General features: G+C 34.5%; 1 protein-coding gene across 3 annotated transcripts in view; it reads left to right on the top strand.

Annotated features, from left to right (window-relative positions):
- Positions 1–21,373, top strand: part of NEBL (nebulette) — a 153,551-nt gene that overhangs the window by 31,463 nt on the left and 100,715 nt on the right. For all 3 annotated transcript variants that reach the window (XM_023533124.1, XM_023533122.1, XM_023533123.1), the window contains 2 exons: positions 17,058–17,130; positions 19,427–19,498. In XM_023533124.1, coding sequence (XP_023388892.1) covers positions 17,125–17,130; positions 19,427–19,498 — 78 coding nt within the window. In that variant the 5' untranslated portion in view covers positions 17,058–17,124. The remainder of the gene's footprint in view (positions 1–17,057; positions 17,131–19,426; positions 19,499–21,373) is intronic.

Raw genomic sequence — 21,373 nt, 5'->3', positions numbered from 1 at the left:
TATCTATCTCAGACTGTTTCTGAAAATAGATCGAAAATAGTCTTTTTACTATTTGGATTACCCATTTTTTACTTCTAGATGTTTCCTGTGGACAGAGCCAGTAAACACATATTTTTTAAAAAAGAAAAATACAGTATTTACAAAATAGCCACCTTATTAGTACCGAAATATACTGGATGAAGCATATCAAAAATACTAGAAAGAATTATTTTCTCTGTGGTTATGCTACTTAATTTTATATACAGTTAAGTATATTTGGTAGTTCAGTTTGATTTTGAATTGTAGAGGTGGCTTTATTTTGTCTTTTTGAGTTATTTATAGTTTTAAATTATATAAAGTATTTACATGACTTTTCAAAATCAAAACAATGAAATGAAGAATTTTGGGAGTACGTGAGCGATCTCACTTTTATCTCCATTTCTTCCTTCTTGTTCTGCCTCTTGATAAAAATTGTTTGTTTTTTCACTAGTTTTGGCTTAGCCTTCCTTTATTTCTTTTTGAATATGTAGGTAGCTGTTTATATAGCACACATTCTTTCCTTTCTCACCCAAAGGGTAACTTTCAGTACACACTCTTATGTACTTGGCTTTTTTCCTTCGTGGATGTGTCTTGGAGAGCACTCCACAACAGTCAGCATGTGGAGACCTGCCTTACGGATCTGACAGTTCCTTTGTGCAGTTGCACTATGTAGTTTATTTAACCAGTCCCTTGTTGATGGACATTTGGGTTATTTCCAGTCTTTTGCTATTATTAGTCTTGTGAATGAATAGTCTTGTACATATATCATCTCATTTTTTTACCACTACTTTTTTTTGGGGGGGCGCGGGAGAGGTTATAAGAGGAACTCCTGGGTCAGAGTCAATACATATGTAATTTTGCTAATATTGCCAAATTCACCCCCAGTGGAGTAGAACCGGTTTGTGTTCCCAACCAAAATATACAAGAGTGCCAATTTCTCTCCACAGTCTCACCAACAGAGTATGTTGTAAGCTTCTGAGTTTTTGCTAATGCAAAAGGTAAAAAATGCAAACTCGTGTTAATTTGCATTTCTCATTATTAGCGAAGTTGAGCATTTTTTTATCCTGACGACCATTTGAATTTCTTTTTCTTGAACTTTATGTTCATTTTTTTGTCCACATTAGTTTGTTATCTTCACTTCTGAGTTTTTAGAAGTTTCTTATATATTGATGCTATTATTCCTTCATAATCTGTTGCAATTTTCCCTTTACTTATTTTTATTTTGCTTACAGTTTTTTCTTTTTATGTGTAAATTTTAGGTTATAATTCATTTTTATTTTTATGCAAATCATTGTTTATAAAGACATTCTTTCTTGCATTGGTGCCAGATTTTGTGTTAAGAATGGCTCCCCACTTCTGGATTATGAAGTAACTCTCCCATGTTTTCTTTTATGGTTTCACATTTTACGATTAGATCTCATTTGGAATTTATCTTGGTGTGAGGTATGAAGAGTGGATCCATTTATATTTGTTTCCCATGTCGTTCTAACATTATTTATCAAGGTGTCTTCGTTGCTTCATTGACTCAAATGACCTTGTGTGTGCACTTGAGTCTATCTCTGGACTGTTTATCCCATTCGAGGTACTAATACTCCAGTAGCTCACAGTTCTAATAACAGATGCTTTACAATTTGTGTTAAAAATCTTTTTTTTAAACAAAAGTCATAGTGACACGATTCTTGTGTTTATAAAAACAAAGTTTGAAATGGAAGCAGTTTTAGAGATAGCCATGAATGGGCTACTTTAATTACTTCATTTTGCAAAGAAGGGAGGTCACCTTCAGAGGTTGTGCTGATTCATCAAAGATGGTTATTGCTCAGTTAGCTAGTCAGCAGTGGGACTACAACCCACGTTCTCAACCAATATATTGCATGATTTTCTCATAAAGATATGATTTCTTTGGAAAATATAGGTGATTAGTCCCCTAGCAAACCTAACCCCAGATTGGATGCCATCTCTTGCCACAAAATATTTCCTTACTTTTGAATATTTAAAATAATATGGGATTTTGTTTATTTATTTTAATTATGACTCACGCGTTTCAGAACATTTGGAAAAGAACTCTACTACTGGCTCCCAGAAATACGTTAACATTTTCATCAAATTTTTCCAGAATTTTTTAACGCATAATCTTTTGCTTTCTTAGAATCATGCTAAGTGGAAACAATTTTGAGAGAATGACAGTAGTATTAAGCATTTATTAAGCACTTAAGTACAGCGATTAGAGTACTCTAAGTACATTATCTTATTAAATTATCACAAAACCCATCTAGAGATCTAATCTTTATTATTTCAGCTTTACTGAGGAGGAATGCTTGGTTCTGATAAGTTAAAAAACTTTCCCAGCCTCACAGAGCTTGGATTCTAACTTGCGTTTACACTAGTACCTATCTATTAACCACTGTGCTCACTGTGTTTTCTATGTCATTTGGATCCTATTTTTTATTGCTATTTTAACAAACGTGCTTGTCTTTGTTTTCTCAGTGATCATATTAAATTTTATCACCGTTCTTTTATCACAATTAAATTACTTGTACCAGATTGTGGGAAGAGGAGGTTAAAAATATTTTTTCTCATTTTTTTCTTCTCTTCAGGTACTACCTATTCTTAAGAGCTTGTCATCTACACAGAGAAGTATCTAGAAAATAAAGCAGAAAAATTAGGGAGAAGGCCAGTGTGAGACAGAAAAACACATTGATTTTATAGACACGGGTGCTCCTCAAACGTTTTACATAATGTTCAGGAAGTTTATTTGCCTAAATTGACTGAACATCCTTCCTGCAAGTTTGTTTATACCAAAATTTGCATAAATACCTTGATTCTTCACCCCACCCCGCCCCACCCTTCCCAAATCCAAATTATCCCAAATTCTGAATTAGAGATAAGACACATGGTAATAGGGAAGCATGGCTGCAGTGTGAATAGTTTGGAGCTTTATGTGCAATCAATCAGAAGTAAATAAACTAGACATTTCCTGAACTGCTTCAAATTGCAGCCTAGCTCAGCAATGCCCAATCCACCATTTACTTCAGTTGTGAAATCAACAGACGTATCAGTAAAAAAGATGAAACTTTTATTGCCATTCTGGATTTGTTCTCTTGGAGAAATGGTAGGAAGGACGTTGTGAAGAGAGAAATGAATTATATTATTGAGTCAGTGTGAAATTACAATATTACTGACCGTTATCGAGGACAGAGTTTTGCTGGCAGCATTTTAAGTGCAATCTTGTGTGTGCCTGTGTGCTGGCAGAGAACAAAATGGTAGTCTTTGGATTCAGAAGCTGATTTTTAACTTCGTAAAAAGTTAACACTTTTTTCAGCTCAGTTCTAGGCACTCATGGGTTTTTAGGCTAAAACAGGGTAGTTCCTATCATCCAGAGGTTTATCACTTAGTGCACTGAACTCATCTTTCTATCAGTAAATAAAAGTCTGAGCTCATTTCCCAGTATATTTCATACTTACTTATAAATTACATTCATGGGCTACTGTAGATCTATAATTTATAAAGTTATTTTTCTTAAATTTTAAGAGTAAAAAAATTCTTGATAGGCATCCTAATGATTTTTTCTGCACGTTGGTGTAGTGTAGGATGCATACGGGTACCCTGCCTCAAACATCATTGATTTATTACTTTAGTGGCAGAATATAAAAGAGCCTGTTGCCTCAAGGAGCTTCAGCTGGGGTTACATTTTATCCCTAATCAAAGGTAGAAGCTTTTAATCAAGGGACTATTTGAAAGTTAAATTGTTTTCTTCAGAGCTGCCTAAGAAAGATTTCATAACAAGTAAGATTCTGGATATTCCTACATTTAAAAATTTTTTATATTTTAAATTGATAAATTTAAATTTTTTATATTTAAAATTTATATTTTAAATTAATAGTTTGTTTCTGATTCTACTCCCTCCCCCCTTTTGTAGTTGTTTCAGTGACTCATTACATTTCACTTTTCACCTAGGAAATAAAAGGCTAGATGCTTCTGAAATGGAAGATGACTTAGTTAACAAGATTTTATTGTAGAAAGACAATCTTTTATGTCTTAGTATGCTGTATAACTAAGTGTAAGGGTATGATAACATTTGGAAATGAATTTTAATAATTATGTTTTTAATAGAATGCTCATTTACTCTCTGGATATAAATATGTGATGTTTGCTTGCAGATCTGATTTAAAATATTGATCTTAAAATTTTCAAAGCCTGGTGCCTCGTATATCATTTCTAAAAAATGTTTGTTGGTAAAACATTATTTAACGATAAGTTCATTTATTTTCATTCATTAGATCACTGACCTGTACTATAAAGAACTTTTATTGAGAAAATAAATACAAAATAAATCTCGAGAGCTACTGTTGTCAATGTACATTAAATTTATTGTTAAAATTGTCTTGATAGTTTAAAAATCTCTATTTCTGTTATTTTCACTTTCTCATACCTTTCTTTATGTTTTGAACATCTGTCTGGATGTGTAGTTACCTATAGCTCAGAGTCTGATTGGATTATCACTAAATTCAAAACTCAAGAGAGGACATTATGTTAATAAATCTAGAAAGCATAAATGAAATGGATTTTTTTTAAGGAACATGTAGACTACCAAAATTGACACTAGAGGAATTAGAAAAGCTGAGCTATGCAATAATTAAGGACTACACTGAAATATATTATGAAATAATTAGCTTTATAAAAGGTCCCTGTCCCAGATATTATCTTAGGGATGTTTGATTGGAAGGAATGGCTAAAGAAAAGATTTTTAGGAAGAATGTAGACTAACCTCATAGAAGACAATTCCAACAAGTAAGGCTAGACTTCAAGGGAACTGGGGAGTTATTAGAAAGCTAATCTCTTTCACTATGTTTTAGTGTTTATGTGGTTTTCTGTCCCTGCTTTTCCCTGAATACAGGATTTCTTACCCCGCTTATCAGCATATGGTTGAAAAATAAACACCCACCTGAGTCTACCTGGCCTCATAGCTCCAACATGCACCACCATCTGGTTATCTACAATTAAAAGTCTCTTGGCTCAAACTCATGAAACACATTCTTACTGGTCACTGAATGGCCAATGCACGTCCTCTCCCTGGGTGCAGTGTCTGCTTTGGGTCTAATGAGTTATAGCTGGATAGTCAGCTTATATGTTTCATAATCCAGTCACAGGAGCCTGCGACCTGAGCATGGTCCATACATTAGTTCATTGATGTATCTGTTATAGCTTTATTGATGAGTCTGTCCTATTTTCAGAGAACAACTATTTCGGTGGTACACAACTGGCATAGAGCACAAAAAAGGTGACAACTCAAAAGAAAACTTCAGTTTATGAACATAAATGGCTGTAGTTATGAACATATTTATGCATTGCCACCTACATATGAGTATGTAAACACTATAAAACCATATTCATTCAAAGGATAACCTTCCAAAACCAAGCAGTATTTAAGCTGAGCATGCAAGGATGGTTCAACATTAGGAAGCCTATTAATATAATATAATAAAACTAATATGCTGTTGATAGTGATCAAAAAGTCGAGAGAAGCCGTCTGATGATGTTGAAAAAGTATTTGATAAAATCCAGCAATTCCTGATATAATATTTCAAACATTTGGTTTTTATGCTTTTTGCTATTTCCATTTAAAATGTTTATAAACATTTATCATGTTTACTACCAGACAAGCATCTGGTTTTAAAAGCCCCCTGGTGCAGATAATTTTTTGTGTTTCAACTTCCTAATTCATATAATAGGTGTCTCAATAAGTATTTTTAATGAAGCATTCCATTATTAAAATAGTCCAATTTTTGAGAATTGTTAAGAAAACAGAATAGAGAGAATTTTTTTTTTTTTTTTTGCCTCACAAGAGACCTTGTTTTAGGGGTGTACCTTTTTCTGTGCACAGCGCGAGCGATCGGCAGTCTTTGGGGATGAATTGCTTTTGTTTAGAAGAAGCCTTTGAACACTGTTTTCTCTTTACTTTCTCCACCATGCGTCTGTGGCCCTCTGAACTCTGACCCCTTCTTTCCCTGAGCTGAGTTGGTGCCCTAATCTGCCTGCTGTGCCTATGTAACTGATGGCTGACCTGAACCACTCCATTTAAGACTCAACACACCCGTGCCCACACCCGTTTCCCTCCCTAACCAAACAGCTAAAAATACCTGCGAACAGCCTTTCTCCTCTCATTCTTCACCTCTGTTGCTCAGCCTACATCTTTCACGTGTCCCATATCTTCACCTGTAACAACTTTCGTGACTCTGGTTATTGGTCTTTATTTCTTGCCTGGACTATTTTGCAATCTTCTGGTATTCTTTTTCCTTCTATCTCAGCATATCCTACCTGCACTGCAGCTGGATTAATCAATTGTATTTATATGTCACTCCCTCGCTTAAAATTTTGTGATGCAGCACCTCTGATTGAATTGCATATAAAATTGTTGGCTTGACATGTGAAGCTGTCTCTCCTCTGCCTTTCATGTGTTCATTGCTCCTCACCTTCTCCATGCACTCTTGACTCATTTCTCATGGTGGCCACAGTATGGCTATTTTATTGTCGTTTCCTGTGCTGTGTCTTCTAACCACTTTTTCTCACTTATAAAAAAACTGACTCATCTTCATAATATGCAGATCAAAGGCAATGTTCATGGAACTTTAGAGCCTCCCTAATATTTGTGATTTTCTTTGTCCTCTTAAGCCTCACAGCACTCTTATTCTCCAGTGATTTTAGGATGTCCTCTAAGTGCTTCACCTGTACTCAGAGATTCTAAACTCCTTGCATATGAAAGGCTAGAGTTTATTGTTTATATTTATTGCATTGCCTAACATAGTCATTTATTTGTAGTAGTTCAAATATTGACATTTTGAATCAAATACTGAATTATTTGAAAATAATGTATACACGAGCAATATACATTTGTATTTCAAACATATCGATACGATTGATTTGCCCTTTTTGTAAGCGGCAGTCTCTAAGCATTCCTTTGGGAGATGGTAATTCAACTGAAAATAGAAAACAGAACTAATATAGAATAAGGTTGTGTTGGTCATCTAGTTTGTCTTTAAAAAGTGATTTTTATTTTTTGCACATTTACGTGCATATTTGCAGAACAACCGAAATTAGTGTGAAGAGTAATAAGTTATTATTATAACCTTGAGAGAGAATGTTAATTAAATTGAAGGATAAAGAAAGGTACTGCTTAAGATAACAATTTCTTTCTGCATTTGTGATGACATGAAAACTTTATTTTCTTATATTGAAATTCTTATATTATATATTTTCTTATATTGAATTGCCAAGACATTCTTGCAACAGATTGAATGCTACGATAAATATCTGCTTTTTAGGGCTTTGGACAGTGTCGTTGCCTGAAAGTGAGTTTGAACTCCCCATGAGATCACTATAGAGATAAATGCTTAAAAGCTTTTCAAAGCCATATCTTGGCTCTATCAAAATTTAATTTCCCACTGATTATGTTTATATCGATTTTGGAACACAGAGCATGAATATACTCAGCATAGCTACATCACCGACGATTTCCCGTGCCTTGGGAATACATTCCTGTTTTATGTGCATATGGAATCCACTTATACTTCCTTCTATGTACCTGGATTTAAATAGTCTTTAGACTAGACTATGAAAAAATGTCCTTATGGTTGTTTAAAGACTGTGTCTTTATATAATAGTTAAAAACATTTTGATGTATATAGAAACAGGCTTTATAAATGTCCTATACTTTATTAGCCGTCCAGTAATACCTAGTTAGGTTCTGACCTGTAGTCAGAATACGAAGGGAGTTTTTAAAAGTAGATTCCAGCCGTATAACATCACAGTGTTGAATTATACGATGCGTATATATAGTGAGGCAACACATAAACATACAGAAGGTCTTGATTCTGATCCTGTTGATGTGACTTTTAAGCAAATTACCACACCTTCTTGAGCTTCAGCTCAGGGATCCTGGTGGTATTTGCTGTCCAGACAGTTTTGAGTATGCCATGAGATAAGATCTGGAAAGGTCTTACTATGGTGTCTGCTATTCAACACAGGTTACTTCTATTCGTCTTTGACTAAAAAAAAAAAACTTATTTCAGAGTTTGTTGATAGATAATGTTTTCATCTTCGAACTATTTGTAACATGGTGATTAGTAGATAAGCAGATCAATTTGGTAATCAGGTAATCATACAATCTTAGAGCTAGAAAGGCTGGCCAGGTTTTTTACAGGTGAAAAAATAAAGGACCAACGACCTCAAATGACCCACCTGCCACCACATAGCAGGTCACTAACAGAGTGAGGTTTCGAACCCAGATCTTGAGACTCTTTCTTGTGTGGTGCTCTTTCCATGCCACGCATCAGATGTGGCACCGCCAGAGCTGCTCTTTGCCATACGATGGCTCTGGACTACGTTGCATTCAGAGGATCTAGCGAGTTTCAGATATCTTCTGTCTTTGGTCATCTTTGTCTGGTCAATTGTGGAGATTTTGCTAGGCTGGAATATAGAATAACTGTTCTGCTGTCAGTTCAGTGTGGAATATCATCTTATGCAGATAGATGTTCTGTTTTTTGAATTTAACATAAAGAGCTTGAACAGAAGACCCATCATAACGTAGTTCATGAGTCAGTTACAATTTTTGTCAAATCCCGACCCCCAAATACAATCACTGGTCCTGTCTCTGAAATACAAACATCATAAAAGCCTGTAATATACCTTAGGAGATACATTTTTGAGATGTTTGAAAAATATTTAGTTCTTAGATCATAAACATTTAAACCTTTGAATATTTAAACAAAGATAGTTTATTTAAACAGGATGTTCACCATTGCTGTGTTTTGGAAAAGTAGGAAAAAAGTTAATAAAATATTGAACTTAGGTATAATATAAAAAATGAATTAAATAAAGAACTAGTTAAAGCATAAAACTGTGTAATTTTCTTTATAATAAAGTTTTCTGAAACTCTATCCCAGAAAATTAGATTTTATAATACAGATGATTTACCCCTTTACAGGAATTTTGTATTTTGAGGTAGACACACTTAATTGATAATCATGTACTCTCTAAAAAAGATCTAGTAAAGTTCGTTAAGAAAATCTAAAGCTATTATAATAAGTTTTTAAAAATCCATACATGTGAATACTTTGTTTAAGATGGGATTATACAATTAAGCTATTTAACCTGATTAAATTAAAACCCGTGGTTTCCTTAGCTCATGACTGTTTGTACAAGAGAAGGTAATGTAAATACCATAGAGAATTGTCAAAGGAAATGCATTTATAGTGATTTTAAAGCTTAAAATAAGGAACCAACTACAGCCTAGATCAAACATACATGAAATGATATTTCTGTAGGAAAAAATATTTCATAAGATTATGATAATAGCGGTCTAGTATCGAAGCTTCATTACAATCTTGAAAAAAGTTATCCTTGATACTTCATTAAAATGTGTCAGCAAAATTACTTTTAAGTAAAAGTTTTGACATAAAAAATCCCCTCAGAGTATGATTGCTCCTTAAAAAGTTCACTTTTGGGGACAGTTTGACGTAGAAAACCTTGCAAGTTGCAACTTTGTGCTTTAAAAAATGGTTAGATTTCCAAGAAATGGCTAGAATATGTACATTAAAAAATGATCCATATCGTTAAATGAAATTCTCATTTTCAGCTCAAAGTGCATGCAAGACTGGTGTTTCTTTACACAATTATTGGTATTATATTTTGTGATGAATTTGTCCTAATATTTAGACTAAATCTAGAGAATTCTTCAGTTTTTTGGTAAATTATCTTCATTAGTTATGTGTAAATCAGAGAATGCATACTATAAAAGTCATTACTACCACATTATTTTCTATGGCAATCATATTCTAAATTCTTACATATCAAATATAATTAAAAGAAAACTTTCCAGATCTTTTTTTTCTTTTTCCTTTTTGCTGTTAAGACAGCTATGTAGAAAGGGCAGGCTCTATTTGGATACAGTAAAATCTGCCTCCTAACTTATTTTCCGTTCTACTTTTTTCATTTGTGTGTCTAATATCTTATATGCATCTAATTGTTTTTGAGAGCACCACAAACACGAACTTTATGATCTTGGCGGTATCTGGTTATCAGTAGAGAAAAAGCACTGCTTAAGTAAAAAACAGGAAAGCTTCTCAGGTTATGTGCCTGCCAGGTCAAGAGTCAAAGATGCTCATAATGCTTTCATTATTATCTGCTTTTACCCTTGCTTGTAACTCCTGGAGAGTCTTCTTTTTGCCAATCGTAGGCACCAAATTATCTCCATACCATAAAGAGTACCGTTGCTTTCAATAATTATTTGTAATGACAATTCTTTTGCAGTTGGAAACTGAAAAAGATGATAGAAAGTACTAATATCGCTATTAGAAATAACAGCCAACATTCTGCTGCTGCATGCTTCAGCAGGTTCTGTGCAAAATGAAGCAGTTCAGACCTGGATTTGAATCTCCTACTGTGCGAATTTGGGTGCGTGATCACTTGAAGCCCCAGTATCACCGCGAAATGAATGTTGTGAGGATTAAGTGGAATTTTATTTGTAAAGCCTAGAGGACACTACTTGGCATACAGTGATCACCCTTTTGTGCCCTCTTGCAATACCTGGTAGTGAGCAGAAAAGGGGGCCTTCCTAGAGTTTTTGAGTGCCTCTCTCCATTTTTATGTAGTTTCATCTTTCTCCAAAATATTCAGCAGAGCTTGGATAAAGGATAATACAAAAAACAGTTAAGATCGTGGATATCATTTTATATAATGGTATTTTTAGATTCAAAGCACTTCATTGCATTTGGATATTATTAAAAATCCCAACAGTTAAAAAAAATATTCATTTTATTGGCTCCATCAAGGAAACAAGCTAAGTTGTCTGTGGAACAGAAATATGAGATACTGTGTTTTCCCTCATTGTTGAAAATTTTTTTTTGTTGAGGATTTGAAAATGTAAAGTTTTTAATAGAAAAATCTCATTTCACTAAAACACTTAGGTCCTTTAAATGATCCATCAGCCTCTTTATTAAAATCTCATAACTCACTGTGACATTGCTTTACAGTGTGGTTTAAAAAGGATTTACGTAGCCAAATTGATGAGCAAATTGCTGGTGTGTTTTAAATTGGGTTATACGAGTTAAAAATGGGAGTCTCAGTGGAGGATATTTCCCTATTTAGACTTTTTGCTATTTAGATAGAGAAATTAAGAGTGAATGCCTATTACTCACTCATATAATTATCTATTTATTAGATAATTAAAGAGCGAATGTTTATCCTGAAAACTGCTGGGACTTTAAATATGTCATTCTCATTAATGAAACAAGATAGCATTTTAAATACACCTTTAGTGAAATTAATTAAAACATAATTTAAAGAGTTAATTCATTATTTGTAACGATAAACCTTTAATAAAATACATTCCTATACAGAGCACTATGATTTAGATAGGACTGGAAAGTAAAATAGATTGTAGTTTTATTGCTGGCTTATTAGGATTCTGAAATTCTCATCTTAAGAAGTTTAATTTTAAATGTTTTTTTTTTTTTTGCATTTAAAGTATATGTGATCAAAATGAGAACTAGCAAATGATTTCCAGTCTCATAGCATTAGTGTACAGTTGCATTGTCCACTGTGGCAGCCACTATCCAATGTGGCTCCTCTGAATTGAGATGTACTGTAAGTGTGAAATTAAAACGCACTGAATTTCAAAGACAGTATAAAAAATGTAAAATCTCAGTAGTTTTTATATTGCTTACATATTGAAAGGGTAATAGTCTGAATATATTAGGCTAAATAAAATATATCATTAAAATCAATTTAATCTGTTTCTTTTTTTTTTTTTAATGTAGCAACGAAAAATTTAAAAATTACCTTATGTGGCTCACATCGTGTTCCTACTGGATGGAACTGCTCCAGAGAATGATTTCTGAAATAGTTAAAACATCATAGATATTGCCCGAGAGATGTCATTTCATTAGCAAATTAAAAACATGCCAAACGTATTAGGGTTGTAAAGGAAAATTTTGCATATGCAATTTGAGAAAAGATGGATGGAAAAAAATCATCTAGATAGAAATAGTATATAAAATAGAATAGAAAGTTGATATCTACAAAATTACTTGAACATTGATAGAAATTCTTTAAAACATGCTGCTACCTTCTTGAAAATGCAGCTTTTGACGGTCCAACAAATTTCGTCATAGCCTAAGAAAATAAATATTTTTAACTGAATAGAGAAGTGAATATTGACTATCTCATGTATATTCAGTGCCGAAATATACTGGGGAAGCAAAGCATAGTACAGTGAAAGGCATAAAAGTAGATGGTCAATAATATTTGATGAACGAATGTATGATTGAAATAGGTGAGACGGGTAGAGATTTCACAAGTCTTTTTTGTTGTGAAGATGGGTGAAGATAGATATACACACACAAATTATAAAGAAGACAGAGTCCTCAGAGAATTTACTACCAATATATGTTAAACTAGTTCGCACTATTCAAAGAGTACCAATTATTTTAAAACATCACCAACTTTATTAGCTGTTTTAATGAAACATTTAATTATGATCCTATTTTGACATCTTATATTTTGAGTTACACATGAAAAAACTCTGTGGAAACAATTGAAATAAGACTCAGAAATCAATGCTTCAAAAATTCTGAACTTGTGAGCATTGGTTCAGTTGTTTTCCCTGGCTTAAAACTATGATGAAATTATGATTTCAGGGTAGAAGAAATCCTGTCACTTAAGATTCCAGTAGAGATATTAATGTCACTTTATAAAAATTAGATAAAGTAGGTGCATTTCAATAATAAAATTATGATCGAAGAAAACTAGAAGTGTGAATTTTTCTTATAAATTTAGCAAATTCCATTTATTTTTGGATACACATAAATGAATTTCCTTTGACTAGTTTTCTTTATTAGACTAATAAACCTGGAAATAATTTTTTCATGATGAATTTTCATAAAGTCCAGGTACATGAGTATTTCAATTGACTAATGATAAAGTAAAGGGGTAAAAGTTAAATTCCAGGCATGTGAAGGGCATAGGGTAGGTGTAAAGTCGCTGTTGAGAAAAAAGCAAAATAAGTTAATTGTCCAGGAACTGTGTTATTTGTAAAGGGTTCATGGTTCAAACCCACTTCATAAAGCTCTCCCTGAGGTCATCAGTTGCCGGATGCTTTGCTGCCCTCATCTCTCTCCATTCTAAATCTTCTCGCTTGCATAACTCCCTCACTTCCCTTTTAGAAACATTATTACACTTTCTCCATACACAGCCGAACTGTCTAGTTTTGCATGTATTTGCGTAAGTTATTGTTCTAATGGCTGTTTTCAATATGCTCTACAACTCCCAAAGCTTTTTCTTTTTCTTTTTTTCCTTGACTGTAAAGGACTTCCTCATTATTTCCAAATTTTAAGTTACGATTTTATCCGCTGGAAACATGACAAAAACAGCTTTTCTCTATAAGTCGCTAGGAAATTATTTATTTTCCTGTGTTTTCATAAAATTCATAAATCATGTAAGCAGGACATGTTATGAATTAATTAGTAGAACATCTCTCTTGGAAGGGTTAAAGGATTGCCAGCATTGATCAAACCCACGCTCTCTCTGGCTCTTGATAAGGCGTTGACAGTCAAGCAAAGAGCTTCTTCAATAAATCCACTCTCATATTCAAGTTTTTCCAGATGTGAGAAGTAATTAAGTCTTTGCCTTTACTGAAGCCTTGTATGCTTTTCAAGTGGGAACTGGCATCTGTGGTGAATTAACTCTGCTGGAGTGTGTGTGTATGTTGTGTGTATGTGTGTGTGTTGTGTGAATGTACATATATACAAGCACACATGTGGCATTTGCCAATAGTCAGATGAGTCAGACCTGAAAACAAAACAAAATGAAAAGCTAATTTCAATAAACACCAAGAACTGTTATAGCTGTATTTCACAATGGAGAGAATTGGGCTTTATTGAAAAAATGCCGTCCCTTTTTCTATTTTTGTTGAATGTTAAAGAAATGAGAATGATTAAATCATTTGCATCTGTTGAAAGATTTTTTTTTAAATGGTAAAATCATAATTCTCATGAAACAAAATGAACACATTTCAAAGATTTTAACTCATTAATGAGGGCAACAGTAAGATGTTAAAATTGGTTCAAAGGTGAATTTGAAGAGTCACACATACATGAGTAATAAGGACTGCTGGAATGAATTTACAAATAGATGCAGAAAAGGTCTATCAGCAAGGCAATAATCAATTGCTTTTCCCTAGGACACAATTAATTTGCATAAAGCAACATTAGCATTGTTATCAGTTTTCAATAATTTATGGAGTTGTAAAATAGTTCAAAGGCAGTGAAAAACCAAATTAGGCAGCAGGTAACACATAAGTATGTATGTACGTATGTATGTATGTGCATGTGTGTGTATATATATATATTTTTGCCAGTTTTAATGTCTTCACAGTTTTTTCCGACATCAACAAAACTCTAGAAAAAGAGATGCTTTTTGGGATAGCCAAGCTATTTGTTAGCTCCTGACCCTCTGGTTCAGGTTACAAGCTACAGAGAGGCTGCTCAAATCTTGGACTTCTTTCTCTTCATTAGAAGTATTACAGAGTGATTGTGGTATTAGCTTCCTTGTTATTAAAACTGAACTAATAATCTTAAGTAAGTAGCAAATTAAATCAAAGTCTTATGTTAATGTTATGCTTATGTTAATGTAAACGCTGAATAAGAATATTTTTTCTTCTCTGTCAATGTATTCGAAAGAGTACGTATTTTTAATTTTGGTATCCCAACCACACCCAACCTCGAAATTGTGTCAAAAATTATTTGCATTTTCTTGTTCTCCTCCTCCAATACCAGCCTAGGGGACACTCATTTGTGAATAGGATATATATTTGTGAAAACAGGAATAAGAATACAGAAAAACACTCTATTAAATCTTACATTAATGGCATAATTGGTAAGGATGACAGTTATTTGGGTTGCTTTGTATTCTTTTGATTTCTAATTAACAACGGTAATGAAATAGCCATTAAAAAGAAGAAGATAGGCTTAATGAATGTAAATTGTAAGAATAGATCAGGCTAATATTAAGCAGAATGCTTCTCTTTTATAAAGAAGACGAATTGCGTCAGCGAGCTTCCATTTCTTGTTTTAAGAAATGATTTCTCCCCCTCATCTATTAGTAAAGTTCTCTTTTGGGCAGATGCCAAACAATGAGGAAATATATGAAGCAAAAGTAAAATAACCAGGAATTCAACCGAGAACCTTCTGGGGGAATAGTTACTATAAACAAATGATCCTCCATTAAAACATCCAAGCAACCAACGAACCAACTAAACAAACAAACAAAATAAATAAAACCAAGCAACTGAAAATGAGTATGTAAAAGAGTCCCAAGAGGAAGTCAGATGGGAGCCAAGTCATATGAACTATTCCCTCTTTCGCCAAACCATTTAGGGGTGAACATTTTGTCATAAGGACTGTCGACCGAATTTCTAAAATGGAAACATTCAGTTTAGGTCTGTAAGTTTTTCTCAGCTTAGAACTGAATCCCAATCTATTTCAAGTGTTCATTATAGATTTTCATTTGTAAGTCACTTATCACCATGTCGAGGAAAAACACATTTTCTATCACTGTAAAGAAAAGAAAGGAGAAAAAAGCAAAATAAGTATGAAAAATTTGTCAGAACCGACGAGACTCTTGTCTCATGTGACCTTGAGAAGACTGAAGACAGCAATTCTTCTGTGACTCATGATGGTGGCATTCACGTGTTTCCCTGGCCAGGGTCTGTGTCCCCAAGACCTGAATTTCCCCAGCGACTCCGGACTCTGCGTTTTCTATGGAAATACATTGCTTACACATAAACATCAAACCCGAAAAAGAGCAAAGACTTCTGTATCATAACACACACGTTAGCTCTTATTTTTAAGCTGTTATACTGTATGAGGCCCTTCTGTCCTTTAAAAACATAACGATGGGATAGAGTTTCACCCTTTCAAATGAGAAGATCCTTTTGTGTCAAGTGCTTTTCTTGAAACTGTGTACTTTTATTGTCTAGTTAAAAACTCTTGTTCTTGTGAGGGCCTTTACTATTTTTAAGCTGCTTTTCTTTTATTAACTTCTGGCAATTCAGTTTTTCCGTTTAACTATGGAGAATTAGAGGCAGAGAGAGATTCAATAATTTGCCCTAGAGGTTGTAGGAGAGCCAGGCCTGGGGGCAGGGGTCTAGCTGTAAGTAACGTGATCTCCACCTTTGTCTCATTCTGAATCAGGGCATGGACGGAATACTAAAGCAAAAAGTAGAAAATGTAAAATGAAATGCTCAGTAAGGAAAAAGGATTAGCAGCTATATAGATATTCCCTTTTGGGGTGCCCCAAGGTGAAAATATGGATTAAAATACAACATTTAACTTGATTTAAAAAAGAGAGAGAGAGAGAGAATGATAGAGAATTTTGAAACATGATAGCTAACCATGGAGAAGAATTTCTTTTTATTCCCCAGGTCACATTTCGGAGCTATTGACAAGAGTGCTTTGCTGTGATAAAGTGCAGGGCTTAAAATGTTTTAGAGAAAACTACATGAATTTTGTATTATACCTATAGGTGAAAGGAAAAATGCATTCAATCAAAAGTACTAATGTATCTAGCTTGCCAAACAACCCATTAAGGAGTTCCTCCAGCAAGTCTTGAACGATGGGTTTTTATTTTCTACCTTATCTTAGCACTAAGTATGTTTTTTACTCACTCTTGCATCTCTAGCGCAGAGCCTGGCATAACGACGCTTATTCGAAGGCATGAATGTAGGGCTCTAGCTCAATTCTGGTTCTAAGGCTCCATTGAATAACTTTGTGAATAAGACAAATATTTAATTTCTCTTGACCTTAATTCCATCCTCTGTAAAAGAGAGGGCTTTGGTAGAATTGATTTCTTAAGGATCCCTGTGGCTTTAAAATTCTGATGGAAAAAAACTCAGAAGGAAAATTTATGTTCACATTACATATGGTGTTTGGTTTTGCTTTCAAAACTTTTGTGCATAATCTCAACAGATTATTTTTTTTTTTTCCCAGCACAGTGAAGAGCCAATAAGAACTTATTACATGATGGGAAATGAGGTAAAGCAGCCGTTGAAGTCTGATGAAGGTAATTCACCATGGGGAACAGATGTCACCATGAGCAACACAAGTATTGTCACCTCAGACACTAGCTAAAAGGTGCATTTTAGGTAGCTGGGGCAAGATTTTCCCCCTACACTTCTAGAAGTTTGCAAGAAAAGCAAACTTCCGTATTCCCAAATAAAGATAATACAATAGATCTTCTCTAGAATATTAGAACAGTCTTTTGGCAGAGGACTTGGAGGAATCCGTCAGAGTCCACACATTGTGCTCCTTTAGGGAAGAAATATAACGTACAGAGAATTTCCTTGTAGAATTCTCTACATTGACATGACATCGCTGTTATTTTAAAGTCAAATTTTCCAAATTTGGCACCCTTGGGACATTTCTTTTGGGCGTTTTGCTTATAAGCAGGATACGTGATGCCATTAAGTTAGCCTGTATCAAATACTGTTTCATGCAAAGACCAACGACTCCTCTGGAACACGTTTTTTTTCAGAATAGAACAGTGCTTTCCTAAGAAACGTTTCACAAAAGAATGTTAGTTTTCTGGAGTATCAGATATCATTAAAAATAGGTAGGCAGGTAAGTAGATAGGTAGATAAATAGTTTAGATTAGATTAGATGGATAGGATTTCATGGATTGGATTAAGCAAACTTAAATACTTTTCTAGGTTGTAGGTCTTCTCAGAGCTCCTAGTGTCACCTTGCCATGTGGGTCTCGAAGTTGCAAGGGTGGATATTCATGTACAGATTTCCTTCAACATGTTCATTTAAGAAACAGTCTTTCTCCCTCTAGACTATTCTGTGGAACTTCATTCAGCCTCATGGACAACAATTTGAAAAATAATCTAAACACAGTGACTGTAGAATTTTTCTGGTCAGAATTTTTAGTTTAGGAAGGCCAAAGTAATTTAAAAAATAAATTAAAAACTAGATAAGATATCAAGAGAAAAAAGCATTATACTTGGCTACTTAGAATGCTGTATTATTTTGAATAAAATTGTATGTTATATAATTAGTTTTATTATTCACCATAGGGTATTTTTTATGTCTAATACTGATATGCTATGGCTGTATAAATATAAATTTAGCTTAGGATTTAAAAACCAAATTGCTAAATTATGAACTGGATAGAGTCTTAGAATTGCCTGAATTAACATTAAAGGATTGGTTTTGAGAAATATATTTTTAATTATATAAATAATGATGTTTACCACATTATAAATATTGTTATAGTTTGTTTTTCCAAAGTTTTTCAAGTGCGTATTACACACCGAGGAATATATAAGTAATGAATTTGTAAAAATTGACACAATGGGCAAAATTGAAAAAGGATGATTATTATTTTCTGAAACAATGATGTTTCTAGAACTTTTCAGTGATATATCAGCTTATGTTAACTGCAATTTTTCATGTTTAATGATGTTTACAATTAACACAATATAGCAATATAGCATTAACAGTCATAATTAACTCCGAATAGATTCTTTGAAGGGTTCAAAGGGCTTTTCATAATAAATTACTAGCCTTTAGTCAGCTAATATATTTTTTAGAATGTGAGAAGTACATATGTGTCTCAAAAAATTTAATTTAGGTTAATGAAATGAGTTTGAATGATTCAGAGTCATAATACCAAATCTGAGCTATGGCTGACATTCTAATGAAAGCTTTATTTAGAAGGAGCTGAAGAATCTTTGAGATAACAGGCATGGGCTATGCTATCTTGAGTGTTATAGCTGAGTAGTTTCCCCAGAATTTTGAAGTCTTTTTCAAGCTCTTTTATGAAGGAATCGAATTAGTGAAATATAAATAAATGGTCTCTTCTGGATTTTTTAACCAGTTAAAAGAGCGTTGACTTTACAAGTTTATGAAATTGAATTTTGCCTGTTAAAATGTTATTTCCACTTGGGAAGCTAGCTTTGGCCTACCTCCGGGATCCTGTTCCATCCACTCACACAGAGCTGTGATAAGGAGAGTGAAGTGTGAGCTAAATAGGGAGGTGGCCTGGGCAAGGTCATTCCTGCTAGGACACTACAGACTCCGAGATCTCAAGGGTGCTGCAGTACATAAAAAGTGCTCCTTTGGAGAATTAAAAAGTATAAGGGTGTGTGTATATATATGAGAGAGAGAGAGAGTGAGAGAGAGAGAAATGAGGGTCCCTGTATTTGAGGATATAAAAGATGAAACCGAAGAGGAAAAAACAGAGGAAGAAGAAAATGAAGAAGACAGGGTGAGTGGGCAGGTACCTACTGAAGAAGGATATTTGTTCCTCTAAGTTGCTGATTAGAAATACGTTTTCTTTCCCCTTTCGTTCCATACAGGTGTTCTTTAAGCCTGTTATTGAAGACCTGAGCATGGAACTGGCCAGAAAATGCACTGAACTCATTAGTGATGTAAGTGACTTAAGTAGTTTTTGTCTTATTTTTGTGTTGTGTGTGTGGCACTATTATGTCATAGAATCATAGAACCGGAGAGTAAATCCTGAAATCATCTATTAAAACACAATTATTTTCCAGATCATGGAACTGAGTCCAGACATTTTAGGTGATTTCCTTGAGGTCACCCATAAAGAAAATTTCTGCAGAACCGGGTGTCTGTGTTCTTACTCCTGTGCCTCATGGATTTTGCTGTCACTCTGACATGAAATCGTAAAGCATTGAATTCAGCGCATATTCCTTTCGAGAACCCAAAGCCTTTTACAATTTGCATAATTTTGTAATTTGTTTGGGGAGGATCTCTGTCTAAAAGAATAATTAAAAAAAAAAAACAAAACATTTTGGGAACCTTTTAAGGAATCTCATGAATACATTTTCCAAACCAGAAAAATGTGTAGAGTGCCAATGTGCACATAACGCTGATTTTCAATTTAGGATCCATGGATAACTGAACTGAGTGTTAAGAATCCTGAACTAGACGATGAGGAGGATTTTAGTGAAAAGGAGCATTTTTGTTGTGACTCTTTTCATGAACTAGACTTGGTTTATTTTATTCTTCAAGGGGATCCTAGAATTATAGAATTAACTCATATTTATAGATATTTACAGTAAATAAGTGAATTAGAATACTAGAAGCGCAAGGAAATATATCGCTCACTAGCGATGAGAATTTAGATGATCCTAAAACAGTGGGAAGAGAATGGCTGGAACAGTAGAAAGATGGCTCACGAAAAGCAAATAAGTGCCTGTGAAGAGGTGAGCACAATACTGGGCATTTCGGTGGTGCTTAATGAGCAATGTGATCAGAATATTTTACAAATGTTTGTTTTCAAGGGAAGTCAATCCTAGGCAGTGGAGTGGTGTGCTGGCAAGTTCTCTGAAGTCAATTCACATGAGTCAACTTAACAGTAACCTTGGGCAGGCAGGCTGGGCTTAGTTTCTCAAGGGCAACATGCGGGCTAGTAAGATTGACTAATGGTACACAGCTGAAGTGTTTAGTAGACTGGAACATTGTGAGTACTCAGGACATGCTAGCAGTTATTCCCTACTACGTCTGTAAATGACTTTTGTGCCCGTCCAATCACGTTTTGCATATGACTCTGTGTTGCCTTGTGATTTGTTGGGAAGAGCTAGAGGATGGTGGGAATCATACCCCTGCCAGGCATTGCAGCTTGTGAGGTAGATCCTATTGTTTTTCCCATTTTAGAGGTGAGGAAGTAAAGGCTCAGAGAGGCTGAGTCACCTACCTGGGTCACACAGATAAGCAGCGGGGAGTAGCATTTAAACACAAAGCCCTCTTTTAGCCCCGCACCAGTCTTCCCTGGTCTCAAACTTCAATTTAAAGACAAACCTTCAAGCCCCTTACTTTCATTTTCTAATTCATTATATTCTGAAGGGGCACCTGTGTGTTTTACCTGAGCCTTTGTATTTGTCTGAAGACGATCTGTTTGCAGCCTACGTCACCAAGAGGACGTGGTATATTGTTGGCCCGCTCAGTATTCCTACGTCCTGAAGCTTTAAGAAGCAGCCTCACATTCTGTTGATCAAACCACACAGCTAGTGAGCCACAGACCTGGGATGTGAAACAAGGTCTGTCTGACTCTATGCCTCAGCCACCATGATGTCTTCCTCTCTTGTGTGCCATGCATGGTTGTCTTCTGTGCCACACGAAGCATTGGCACAGGCTCTCTGAGCCTCAGTTCAGAGCTGGTGCAACCCGAGGTTGAGTAGCTTCCCAAGGCCACCTGGCTAGTCAGGGGTGGGGACAAAATTCAGACTTAGGTCCAGCTAAGTCCAGAGCCCGACGTAGCCACTCGTCACTCTGTTCCATTT

Source organism: Pteropus vampyrus, unplaced genomic scaffold, assembly GCF_000151845.1.
Source record: "Pteropus vampyrus isolate Shadow unplaced genomic scaffold, Pvam_2.0 Scaffold96, whole genome shotgun sequence".
Taxonomy (NCBI): domain Eukaryota; kingdom Metazoa; phylum Chordata; class Mammalia; order Chiroptera; family Pteropodidae; genus Pteropus; species Pteropus vampyrus.
Note: the sequence above shows the minus strand (reverse complement) of the source record. Positions and strands in the feature narration are given on the sequence as shown.